The sequence below is a fragment of the Lissotriton vulgaris genome, chromosome 6 (assembly GCF_964263255.1).
Source record: "Lissotriton vulgaris chromosome 6, aLisVul1.2, whole genome shotgun sequence".
Classification (NCBI taxonomy): Eukaryota; Metazoa; Chordata; class Amphibia; order Caudata; family Salamandridae; genus Lissotriton; species Lissotriton vulgaris.
This window is the reverse complement of record NC_141694.1, coordinates 648,604,906-648,618,277: the sequence shown is the minus strand read 5'-3', so window position 1 is coordinate 648,618,277 and position 13,372 is coordinate 648,604,906. Positions and strand designations below refer to the sequence as shown.

The 13,372-nt window shown below is 44.9% G+C and overlaps 1 protein-coding gene across 1 annotated transcript in view; it reads right to left on the bottom strand.

Moving 5' to 3' along the window:
- MDN1 (midasin AAA ATPase 1) overlaps nucleotides 1-13,372 on the bottom strand; it is a 2,142,100-nt gene that overhangs the window by 2,027,461 nt on the left and 101,267 nt on the right. The window contains exon 10 of the mRNA XM_086926648.1: nucleotides 7,401-7,588. Coding sequence (XP_086782774.1) covers nucleotides 7,401-7,588 — 188 coding nt within the window. The remainder of the gene's footprint in view (nucleotides 1-7,400; nucleotides 7,589-13,372) is intronic.

Sequence of the window (13,372 nt, the reverse complement as noted above, 5' to 3'; positions counted from 1 at the left end):
CTTGGTATTCAAAGGGTTATATGTAGTAAAACAGCTGGCTTCACATGCCAAAAGAGTTTAGCCTAAGACTGATTTGTCCATGCTACCATTAGGATAGCTGGTCTATAAGGTTGACTTACAACCAATCACCATAAGGGTTGTTTGGACTGATATATGATGCTCACTAGTTCTAGTGATCACCTTGTATCAGGCCAACTTCTCACAAGCAGTAACTGAGCAACCTGTAGTGTAGTTCCTATATTCCCAATAGGCTCTGCGCATTGGAATAACAAACAGCAGTTTAGACTTAGGACTGAGGTCGACTAGGTCTCTACTGAATATGTTAGACTTAATTAGGTATGCCAGCTAGATAAGAGGTCACTAGAACTTTCTCGAATGAACAGGACGGAGTTAACTTTCCTGATTAGACAAGAAGGGATTAGCTTCTGACAACCGCATAAACATGACAACTTTGCTCCCTCCAGAATAAGGAGTATATCTCCAGAGTCGTGTGAAAACAATAGATAGCTATTTCACTCAGTCAATCGTGCATGCTTAGTTTCACAATAGTGCAGAGAAATAGAGAGACTGGTGTTTTCAATAAAATGTGTTATTTATTGAGCAGTCTTCTTTCTCATGCAAGAGAAGTGAATTGCCACAATTGCAATACTTATCATAAAGTAAAGTGCGTACAGTAAAAGGAGTATTATGAAATAAAACTGTAAAAGCATTTATATGGTTTCTGAGCCATATGATACTTAAAACTGATAAAATATATACAATTACATACAATGATAAAAGTTGACTAAACCTACTCAACTGGTGCTTCTAAAATACGCCTACCCCGGTGTACCTAACCTAAGCCTAGTACGTGGGAAGGAGTAAGTGAGCTGCAGTTAAGTTTGTTTTGCCAAGAATCTGAATCAAGAATTCTCTAAGGATCTAATCAGCTCCGTACCTTGGTTTTGAAATGAAGGAGGTCTTGTATCTCGTTCTCAGGACTCGATCTCCCAGCAACCCGCAAGGGTGACTGGAAACACTGGAGCTGGATTTCTCGGCAGGAGAAGAGACAGCGTCTCTCTCAGTGCGGCAAATGGGAGGGTCGGTTTCTTTCAGCACTCGCATCAGCTGGGCTTTGGGTAAGTAGATAGCCGCTCTGCTCCAAACCACCATGTGTTGCTTAAGGCAAATGCTGGTATATTTATACCTGGAAGGTGCCGTGTTTGACGTAAGGTTGGACATAAGACGTCACTAAGAACTGTCACTAAGAACTGGCAGTTTTTTCAGGACTCTCAGGAGTTCTAGGACAAATCAAAACAAAAGCAGGGGGAATTCTCGGGCTGCTGGAGGTTTGGTTTGTTTAAAGAACGCGTTGTACTTTCTAGGACTCTAGGGAAGTAGCCTTGCCGTATTTGGAGTGCATTGGCTACGACTAAATATGGATATGATTCTTATGCCTTTATAAGGATTTGATGTGTTATAACCACATAAGGGCATGAATCAGGAATATTTAATTAGGGTCCTAGATACGTTCACAACAAACCAAGAAGATCTTCAGCAAAGTCTTGACTTAGTCCCAATGAGGACAATGTGGGTATCACTCTGGCTCTCCAAATTCCAAATGCAGGAAAGTTCAGAGAGCTGTTGCAACTTATATTCACAAAGTTTGGCAGTGAACCAATCCCCCAATCATTGCCTGGAGCACTGCAAAATTTCAACGGTCAAGCCAACAATGCTGTGGTCAAGTTTCCCTTTCCAAAAAGAGTAAGGAAAAGCAGGAGGCAATGTATGTGTGCAACAGCTGTATATGAGTCCTACCGCAATTCCATGATCGGAAGGTTTAGTGAAATCCCTGCAGACTACCATAAGTAGTAAGAAAAGAAATAGGATGGGGAAGTATTATCCTCGGTGAGCAGCAGCACTCAAACGTAATCATCCGAACACCATACATGGCTTTAATAAGTGTTCGCCAACCCTTACAGGTAAACCTTACTTGGACACACCGAAGTTTGCAACCCCCTTACCATAATTCATGCACATTAATGTTCCCAAAGGCATTCACCAGCAATAACAGCTCGCAAGGTTCGCAACTAAAGGATTTGATAACTTACCATGTAAGCATCTGTTCGCGGCATATAGTGCTGTAGATTCACATGCTCGGCATACTTCTGCCATCTAGTGTTGGGTCCGGATGTGTGCAAGTTGCTTTGCTTCGGGAAGTCAATCAAGTCACAAGACAAAGTGACTACTAGTCTTGATAATAGTGTGCATGGGCATAGGCTCCATTGTTAGATTGTTTTCCCACAGGCGGATGAGAATGGAGTGAAGTATCAGTAAAAAGGTGTCCATGCAAATGAAAGTGGATTGGTACTGCAACGGCCACAGGTGTCCAGGGAAAAGGGTGGGCGTATGTGAATCTGCATAACTACATGCCACTGACAGATGCTTATAGGGTAAGTGATATTATTTGTTTGATGGTATGTGTGCCTATAGATACACATGCTCTGCATAGACTGTTAAGCAGTCTATCCAAAAGCGGTGGCTAGCCTGTGAGCGTTGCAGTTCTTTGAAAGACAGTACATAGCAATGCCTGCACTACTTTGGCTTATTGGTGTGCTAAAATATCCACCCAATAATGTTTAATGAAAGTGTGTGGTGTAGTGCATGTAGCTGCTTTACAAATATTAGCTATTGGGTTTTTGCATAGTAAGGCTATAGAAGCCACTATTGTATGGGTAGTGTGTGCCCTAGGTGGTGTAGGCAAAGTTCTTTTAGCTTTGGCAGAACATGTCTCAATGCATTTAATCATTTATCTAGAAATGCCCGTTTTAGAAATAGGTTTTCCTGTGTGAGAGGATGAAAAAGCAACAAAGGTGTTTAGTTTTATGAAACTCCCTAATTCAGTCAATAGAATACATTAGAGCTTTTTTGACATCTAGGGTATGAACAGCTCTTTCCGCATTGGAATCTGGCTGTGGAAAGAAAAGAGGTAAATCAACTGATTGATTGAGGTGGAAAGCTGAAAATACTTTCAGAAGATATTTTGAGTTGGTTCTAAGGATTACCCTCTCTTGGTGTATTTGGAAGAATCGTTAGTCCAAGTTTAATGCCTGGAGTTCACTGACGTTTCTAAGTGAGATAATGGCTACCTTCCAAGATAAGAATAGTAGGGAACAGTTGTGCAATGATTCGAATGGTGGACTCAAAATTCTGGTAAGCATAATATCGAGATTCAATGCTGGTGTGGGTGGAACTCTAGGCGGAATCACTCTTTTAAGGTCTTCCATGAATGCCTAATAACTGGTATCTTGAACAAAGACAAACTCTGCAGGGTTATGTAGATGGGCAGCAACTGCAGCTAAATGTAGACGTATGGAAGTGTAAGCGAGTCCTGAGGATTGCAAATAATGAATGTAGCAAACAATGTTTTGTACAGTTGCATCAAATGGAGAGCTTGATTCCAGTGGCACAGTGAGCCCAGGACCCACGTCTGGGCATACCTGGTGCATTTCGGGCAAGAAAGCAAAAGAAACACAATTGATGGATGGTCTGGACTGTTCCCATTGGGCACAGTGTCAAGACTTATCATATGGCTGGGTCCAAACTGAAATGGCATGGTGAGCAAAAAACTATGGATTTAGGCCCAGACCTCTGTACTTGGGTGAATGTATGACATTGTTCCGCATTTTGTCCATCAATTGTTCTTTTTGCATTTGTCAACCAGAGTGGGACAGGTATTCCCATGCTCTTCATGCCACTGGAGTCAAGCTATCCTGGCTAATGAGGGGTGAAACCCCAAAACAGGTCCTAGGATGCTGGTTTCCATTCCAGAGAGGACCTGACCTGGCATTCGGGCTGGACTGTTCCCATTGGGCACAGGGTCAAGACTGATTTGCATATGGCTGGGTCCAAACTGGAAGGGCATGGTGAGCAAAAAAACTATGGATTTAGGCCCAGATCTCTGTACTGGGGTGAATGTATGACATTGTTCTGCATTCTGTCCATCAATTGTTCTTTTTGCAATGGGATGTAATATAGGCCGTAGTATACCTTGATGTTGAAGAGGTATGGGCTCTATGGCTCCTTTAGTACCTTAGAGCCTGCACTTTCAGCTTGAGCAGTGAAAAGATTGTGTATGCGAGGTGGAATGTTGAAAGGTGCAGAACAGTTGACATTGCATGTACTCTTCTGTGGCAAAAAAGGATCGGCCAAGGTTCTAGCCCTTAGCAGAAGAGACCTCATGCCACCTCCAGGTATAACTGCCTGTCATGACCCACTATCTGTCAACAGCTCAGGTCATCAACCCTGGCATTCAAAGATCCTGCCATGTAGTTCATCAGCGGGAGATCTCTTGATTGACCAGCCCTTTCCAGTGGCATAGTGCCTCCTGGCATAGGGTCTAGGACCCCACACCGCACTGCTTGTTGTATTACCACATTGAGCTGGTATTTTCCGTTAGCACCTGCACCAGCGTCCTTTTGATGGACAGAAGGAAACATTTCACCTCCAACTGGAGCCCCTCGGCTCCAAAGCGTTGGCATGGAGCAGAGTCTCAGGTGAAGACCAGATGCACCTGATCACCACCCCTCCCAGATGGCTGCCCCAACCCAGAAGGGACACATCAATCAGCACAGTCAAGATCGCTGTTAGAATTGAGCTGAAGCCATCTGGTTTCCGGCAGCCATCTTGTCTGACCATGTGCGCTTTCCTTCTTCACTGTTGCTTGCCCTTGTGCTTTGCTCAAGAGCTGGCTATACGTAGCCCTTGCTACTCTGCACATGCTCAGAAGAGTCTGTAGCTGCAAATGCTCCTGCTCTATTTGTTACTGTCAGGATGTTTTAATTGAAGTCCGTAACTCATGGCCCCTCCTTCCTGGTTGACTGTGCATTCTCTGTATGACCATCTATGTATGTAACTCTTCCTATGTGAACTTGTACCGCCTCCTTTTGAGCTCCTGTGTGGGAATAACAGACCCATGGTTCTTCTACTCCTTGTGCTACTTCATACACCGCCGAAGGGTGTTGTGTGATTGTAGTTCCACCTCATGAGGTTTAATAAATTGTTTTCCTGATATTTCAGCTTCCGTGCCAACTTCGATTTACTGGTCTGAGAGCTTGTGTGCAGAGGAGGGCAAAGCCCTAGCACCACTAGGCCTTGCGGAGGTCTACTTCTACAGGGGGAGGGGGCGGTTCCACTCCATGGGGCCCACTGGCATGCCAGAGAGAGTCAGCAAGGATCGAAATAGTCAGAGCATGGCCTCAGAGTACTCTTTGATCTGCCTCAGTGTCGAAGCCCGCGCCAGAAACTCAGGTTGTGCTGGGACAAGTTGCAGGATGGGCTTAGAGGCTGCCCGATGCCAGAAGCAATATTGAGAGTTGCGCTTCTCAAGAGAACCAGAGTGGCAGGAATTGGCAGAGTCCTGCTTAGGTTTTTTTAATGATTTTTTTTTCAAACTTACCCGATGACTTGAAGCACGATGACAAATGACCACAGGAACAACTACTACGACTTCTGGACCTGGAATGGGACCGGGGAAGACCCTTTGCCCTTGGACCGGTCTTGTTGAGGAGCCTTTTGGTTGCTCGCCTTGCGGTCTTATATGGTCTTCAGGATCATTGATGCGCGGCTACCGCAAGCCTTAGAGTCGTGCCTCAACCAATGACATCCGAGGCAAACCGGATGAGGATCTGTCAGACATTCCTTACACAGTTTGAATACTGTTGTCTTGGGATATGACATTTCCCTTGCACAAAGCAACATTTCGAATTGAAAAACTGCCTGTAAGAGATTAGATGTAGCTAGCCCCAGATCTGCGGATAACAGAGCAGAGAGGAAGGACCTAATGGCAGCCCATGAGAGTGGCACCTATATAAGACCGAACATCACTTGCAGTGCGGAACAGCAGTGTAGAGCCACACAGCACTACCTACTGACAAGCAGAGGTACTGCTGAAAAAGGTTCCGGATCAAGTCGGACTGGGGACTAGTAAAGAGGTGAGGAATCTGCTGTTAAGTCTTGATTAGAATAACATCGCAAAACATCCTTTTTTGAAAGTACATTAAACACATTCTTAAATGCTACCACTTTCCAACCCGTTTCTCATTCAATCACACCTGAGAATTCTGAGTCTTTTCTTTGTTGCCTTCAAATTCAGACATAACTGTGTGGAGTCCTCAGAAACAACCTGATCACATATTGCTCATTATCATGTAATCCTGACAGTCACTCACATAACTGTTCATTACAACTTCTATCCCATTGAGAAGGAAGCCGCTAAATACCATGAAGCAGTCTCTTCCTGTGAAAGCTTATCGGCTTCAGAGGCTAACTCTTAGGAAGACAAGAACGGCAAAACAACCTGGAGTACAGAGTATATTTCTATTTAATTTGAAGGGATACTTAGGCAAAAAAGAGATAGATGTGCAACTACATGGGTGACTGCAGCAGGGTTACGTTTCCAGCGCTCAACCTTTAAATGACCTACCACGAGGGCATGGGTCCAATCTTCTTTCTTCTATCACCGTTTGTCCACACAACCTAGTCTTCTCAAGCCTCCTCTCTTTCTCTCCCACATCTGGTTGCAACTATACACAACATCAGTTTCTTAATCAAGAGTAGATTCTCATCTGGGATTCCAAGAAACACCAGGCTTGAGTGAGTTATGAGGATATAAAACCTAAAAGCACTCAGGAGGATGGCTGAATAACCACATTTGAGACACAAGAGCCTGCACCATCTATTCCCTACTATGCACAGCTTGGTTAGGATAGAAAACAATCAGGCAAAAAAGCATCGTTTCCTGAGGACTTAAACTGCTCAGATTGCTCTATTTCTCCAGTGCTTATGGAGTCATGCTATTCAGTTCAACACCTCATTTCCCATGATCTGATCTATTTTTACGTTGGAAATAGGAAAGTTTAAACATCATTGTATGAGGATATTTTTGAAACGTGAGGTCCAGACTCAGCCTGCGTTCCCTGTTACCAATGCCTGACCAGTATCCCAGAAGTGAGTAAACACAGGGGTCAATGTACTTTCTAAATAGAAGAAAGTACAGGTCACTAGTAGTTACCATTCAAGGGAAACAGTCTGCATACCAGACACATTGGGTGGACATGGGTGACGAGGATAAGACTTATCCTCAGAGAGAAAGCATGTGGGGGTGAGTCTTACTGATGTACAGAATATTACTTGCAGCAATGAAGTTTAAGTGATCAGGCAAGAGTTCTGCCAACAAAATTTAAAGAATATATACTAACAGTACATACCACTGAAATCAAACTTAAAGTACTCATAATACTAAACACAAATTATACACCAATAGAAACTAACAAGGCTTGGCTTACACAGTTTCACTATATATTATGAATCATAGAAGCAGGTTTAACATTTTGTTTGCTTTGAATTGTTTGCATGCATACCTCAGAGACAACCCTCTTCCTTCAAGGCTAGGCATTCGGTCTCCTGGATCCAACACAGCCACAGCTAAAGTCTCCTCCTCAGAAAGGAATCTGTCAGACATTGGATGCTTGTCTCCAGTAAGCTGAATGTAAATGTCCAACAGCCTGTCAGTTACCACAGCGAGGCTTGGGTATCTTTTCAAGAGGATCTGTGAAGAGGCACACATTAAATCTTAAATGATTCATAAGGTTATTGTTGGTTGTGTAAATAAACCTTTTTTGCTTTAGGTTTGAAAGTCTGCTTTGTAGAATTCACTTTTTTTCTCTAAAAATACAGACTGATTATTTAAAAGAGAATTTCAGACAGTTTTAAAGATTGGTTGCACGAAGAGCTTTTTATTTAAAAAAAAAATCTTTCAAGGCACAGCACATGACCACAGACACAAACAGGATGTCTATAGAGCATAAGCAATAAACATTTGTGTAGTCCTTTGGCAGGAATATTCTTTTGATTTCTGATCATTAAGGACCTGTAAACAGGACAAAGTGGATTGCAACATCTGTAGGAATGGAGAAAACGATGTTGGTGATGTTTTCTACCGACATGGCATTCATTTGCTGAATTTATTATGAAGAGGGAGGGGTGGGGGTGAAGGATGATGGATCTTTTAATGGCCACAGCTGAACAATTTCTTTGTGTAGGCAGTGGTCCACAAAATTAATCTTTGGTTGCCTATTCCTTAAAACTTCAAGCAAAGCATAAAGAGGGAGTCGTTTTTCAAGTATAGGCCAGTCTTTCGCAAAGAGTAACATTTTAAGACTTCATGCCCTAGTTAAATTGGGAGGCTGGCACTATGGTATAATTGCGCCCTTAAAATTTTTTGGCCTGTAGTGTGTGCTCAAGTTAGGACTGCAAGCCATACTCCCAAACTCTGAAGAAATGTCAGGACTCCAGGTCCTCGTTGACTTTTTGTTCATAACATGGACATTCCATATTACTAAATTCAATCTACCCATCATGTCTCACCAGGGCCTGCACATGTACCATCACCCTGGGGCCGCCATCTGCTACGCCTTGAAGCATGGTATTTTAGGTATCTGCCAGAAAAGTGCCCACCCAGACTCCTAACCCTGATACCAAGGAATAAAACGCCCACACCAATACCCCTTTAGACTATCAATAAAAATCACTATGCTGGAAGTAAAAAGGAAAGGGGAGCTCACCAAATTAAGACCGATAACCTCCATGCACCTCAATAACAATAAGGTGATATAGCACTTGTGGAGCCAATCTATTGCCTCATTAAATCCTGCTTCTTAATCCTTCCCAAACACAAACACTAAACAACCCTAAAACAAACTCTTTAGGAGGTTTCAGACATTACAGTGCACCAGCAACCGCAGTCAATCATGGAGGACTATGGTGCTAGCAACTACCTCAAGCATGGTCGGACATGATCCAAGTGGGAGGAAGAGGAAAATATAAATGGTCCCCAGGCCAGCAACTCGCCCTCTATCTATACTGAGTTTTGAGTCTGAGAATGAAACCAAAATCGCCCAAAAAGCAGTCACAAATAAGTAAGTGTATACCTCTGCTAAGAAGAAACAAACAGGGTCAGGGGTATACACCAATAGTCATTCACAACCACTTGGGTCATAGAGTAAACATCCATAACATCATTATCGTTCTATGAAGTTAATCGCCAGTCTACTAAGCTCTCACTCACTTCATTCCTTGTGATTTTACTGTTGAAATATTTTCCTTGTACTTCTAGTTATTAGTTCACTTTTCATCAATATATTGCTTGCTCCTATTCTCCTGCCTGTACTGTACCATTTCCTCATGCATTCCTTTCTCCCTTCCTCCACCTTGCCTCCCCTTGCCTCATCAGCAGTTTGGAACATTATCAGCTGTCAACTTACAATGTTGTTGTGACACAGCTGACTGAAATTGGTGATGCGCAATAATATCATCTTGTTTTACTCATTGAAGACTTGGTCTATCTTTGAAACACTTACCATATTGACAGTGGTGGAAAGGGGCTTTAGGAGTCATCCAACAAATCTCTGCTAGTCTCAGATGTGTTTTTCCATCCGCTAGGACTCGTAGGATGGCTGGGAAAAAGAGTATGTACTTAAATACTCAGGCAGCCTTTCACTACCTCAAATGCTGTTTGTATTGCGCTACCCGTGTATAATCCAATATGCAAGACCCTCACATTGGGCATTTATGTTAATAATCTGGAGTAATACATGCCTGTGCCTATAGTTCACAAAAATTAGCAATGGCCAGTGCCCTGTGTGTACTTTCAGCAAAAAAAGTTGCCAGACTTTTAGGAGGCAATGTTAACAGTATCCACGTCTCCAGGAACAATCAATAGACAATCCCTCAATCGACTTGACGGAGGACGGCCGTCTCAGATACTGCTGAACAATCTATCGTTGGCCCTCCGCCATCGATTCGTGGGAGCAAGTGATTCGCCCATAGTGGATTGGTATTAATTAATCAAGGTACCTTACTGTCAGGTTGTAATTGTTGGGTCAACAATGTGATACTACCAGTGATCCAACCACAAGTGTAGATAGAAAAAAAATTGGGTCCTGAAGAATTGCCACGTAATCATTCGTACAACAGGCAAGAAACATGTAGACCCCATAGCCACTATTGCACATTATTCCTACGGTGGCACTCACTATCTGGTTTTAATAGGGACTAGTGGGCTCATCGGATTACAATTGCACTTACATCTACACCTCTAGGCCCCTCATTCACATTGCACCAAACAGCTTGGGACAAAAGATCTCCGACAAAGAGCCACTTATAGGATGCCTTAAACATCCTGAAAGTGGCTCAAATTCATGTAAAGGGTGTCGGAAGGCAAGACGAAGGGAATCCGACTGGCGCTGGGAATTTTGGAGCCCCAAAACGGACCGGGCGTAAGGTTTTAAATCCTTGGCAGCTGAAGGAGGAGGGCAAGATGGCGGCCGCGACCTGTGACGGAAGCAGACCCGCACCACTATCATAGAATTCATAAGAGCGGTGAGCATACACCGAGCGCTGCTTGGCCCACACTGGCAGAGGATCGACCGGAGCGAGCAGAGGGCGGTGCGGAGTAGTGGTGAGGATTGATCGCAGCGACTCCGGGAGGAACAACGTCGGAGCTGGGCCCAAAATTGCAGAGGTGACCCGGAGGGAATTCAGCCCCTAACCTGAGATCGGAGAGGACGGAACCCACACAACGGGGCGGCCCGCCGAGACCTGAGAAGGGGAGATCTAGCTGTGAAATCGGCAGTGAGAATACGCGATCAGCGGATTAGCCGGACGGCGCCCTTGAGCTGCGTGAAGCTGTCTGACCCCCTGGAGGCCGCACGCAGCACCGGAGGACTGCTCGGGCGTTAAGGGCACCGCCAATCAAAGGAGGAAGCGCGCAGCGCCGAGTGGAGCCGGCCTACGATTCCCGGTAAGTGAGCCGGGCCGGGCCTGCACTCGGTGCTGCGGAGGTGGGGCGGGGAGCAGGTCTGGGCCGCGCATGAGCTGGGGATTGGGGAGCGCATCCAGCGGTGTGGGCACGGAGTAGCAGGCCCAATCTTGGAGAGCTGCGTGGGCCCTACCTACTGGGGGCCAACATTGGCACCATTGCCAGCTACCCGGGGCGCACCTGGGGACCTGTAGTTGCCGTAGGCATGATGTGACACTGGGAAGGGTCCTGAGCCGCACTGAGCTGCAGTCGCTATCTCAATGACACAAAGGGATCAGCGCTAGACGCGGACAGCGGCGCCATATTCAGCGGGGACACGCCTTGCGCAGCAGGGCCTAACACCCTTGACCAGTGACGAAAATCAGGCCTCGCTGTTAGCGCAACACAATGGAAGTTAACATTCTGCAGACTTGGGGGCGCCAAATAGAGGCAATAACACGATAGAGTCCACTCCGGCTATCGCAATCTGGATTCTGGAAACACGAGCGGATTTGTGGGGGTTGCAGGGAGGTGAAGCCATTACCGCACTAGGTGCCACCACAGCACCAACCATGAAGCCGATGGTTAGAAAGGAGGAAGCCGCAGGACAAGATGATTCCCAGGGTGCAGGTAATGCACCTGAGGACGAACTAACTGGCATAGGGCTGAGCCAACACCTGGACAGGATATTGGAGGCAATAGCTGTGACGAAAGAATCTCTTATTTATTATTTATTTTGAGAGTTTTATATAGCGCGAACAAGACCTTTGCAGATATCAGAGCGCTTTACAACAAGGGGTAGGAGAAACAAGAGAGCAAATAAGCTTTTGAGCGAAGGATAGTTGAAGGTAGTAAATGAGTAGCAAAATAGGGTAGATACAAGAGGGATCATAAACAATCAGTTAAACCAATAATACAAATAGACAGTCTGAAAAACGAATATTACAAATAGTGAGGAGTCTCAAATAGATGCAAAGTAAGGTACAAGTTCACGTGAATTTGGCCATGAGGATAGCTTTCACTTCTTTCTTAAAGAATGTAGTGGAGGTGATAAGTCTGGTTTCTGGAGGGAGTGAGTTCCAGATCCTGGGTGCCATTCCGGAGAAGGAACGCTTATATGTTTTTTCCTTCCGGAATCTACGAGGTTTCAGAAGAAGATTGTTTGTACTTCTAGTGGTTCTTGAGCCACCAGAAATTGTCAGCTTCTGAGTGAGGTAGCCAGGTGAGCTGTGGTGTATAGCTCTGAGTCATGCATGCAATTTTCAGATGTATTCTGACCTCAAAAGGCAGCCAGTTCAAGGATTTTAGGTCAGGGGAAATATGAGAGTGTTTTTTTGATCCAGTGATGAGTCTCGCTGCAGCGTTCAAAGAGGCTCTCAGGGGGGCAGTTGTAGATAGGGGGAGTCCGCAGAGGGCGACGCTACCATAGTCTCAGCGCGGTATGACTAGGGCTTGTACTGCAATTTTGAAGTCCTTGGCTGGGAGGAAGGGTTCAAGTTTCCTCAAGGTATTGATTTGGAAATTAGCTCCCTTAGTTGCCTTGCTGATATGCCGTTGCATGTTGAGATTGGCGTCAAGTGTTATGCCTAGAGATTTCGCTGAGTCCACGATGGTAGGTTGGACATTGAGTTCAGTTAGGTGATTACGCCAGGTTTGAGAGGTGGAGCTTTTCGCGGGAGGTGAGATCAGAAGGAACTCAGTTTTCAGAGCATCGAGTTTGAGGTGATTATCGGCAAGCCATGATTGTGTGTTTCTGAGCGTGGAGTTCAGTAGTTTGATGTCATTGGGGGATTGTAATTTCAGGTATAGTTGGGTGTCGTCTGCGCACATGTGAAAGCGTACATTAGATGCTTGTAACAAGGTGGTGAGAGGTTCCATGACCAGGTTGAACAATGTTGGAGATAGGGAAGATCCTTGTGGGACGCCTAATGTTACAGGCACTGGTGGGGACATCAAGTTTTTGCTCTTGAATTTCTGAGACCGGTTATGTAGAAAGGAAGTGAACCACTTGGAACAGTCCCAGATTGACCCATTCTGGTGTTTAACAACTCGAGTAAGTTCTTATGTTTGACTGTGTCAAATGCTGAGGACAGATCAAGAAGGATGAGGAGGCAGGTATCGTTTTGATCTAGGATTTGGAGGGCGTCATCAATTGTGTGTGTAATAGCAGTTTCAGTACTGTGCCCTGCTCGGAAGCCTGATTGATGAGGGTTGAGGAGGTCAAACCGATCAATGTGTTTCGTTAGTTGGAGTTGTACGCATTTTTCCAACAGTTTGGCAAGGGTGGGAATGTTGGTAATAGGACGGTAATTCTTTGTGTCAGTAGGGTCAGCTGTTGGTTTCTTGAGTATAGGTGTGACTTGTCCAACTTTGAGGAAGTCGGGGATGCGTCCTTGTTGAAGTGAGCTGTTAATAATTTTGGTCCATAGTGGGAGGAGTAGTGGGATGAAGTCCTTTACAGCGTTAGCAGGAAGAGGGTCTGTGAGGTGATTGCAAGGTTTCAATCTGGTGAGCAGTTTGTTAATTGTTTCTTCC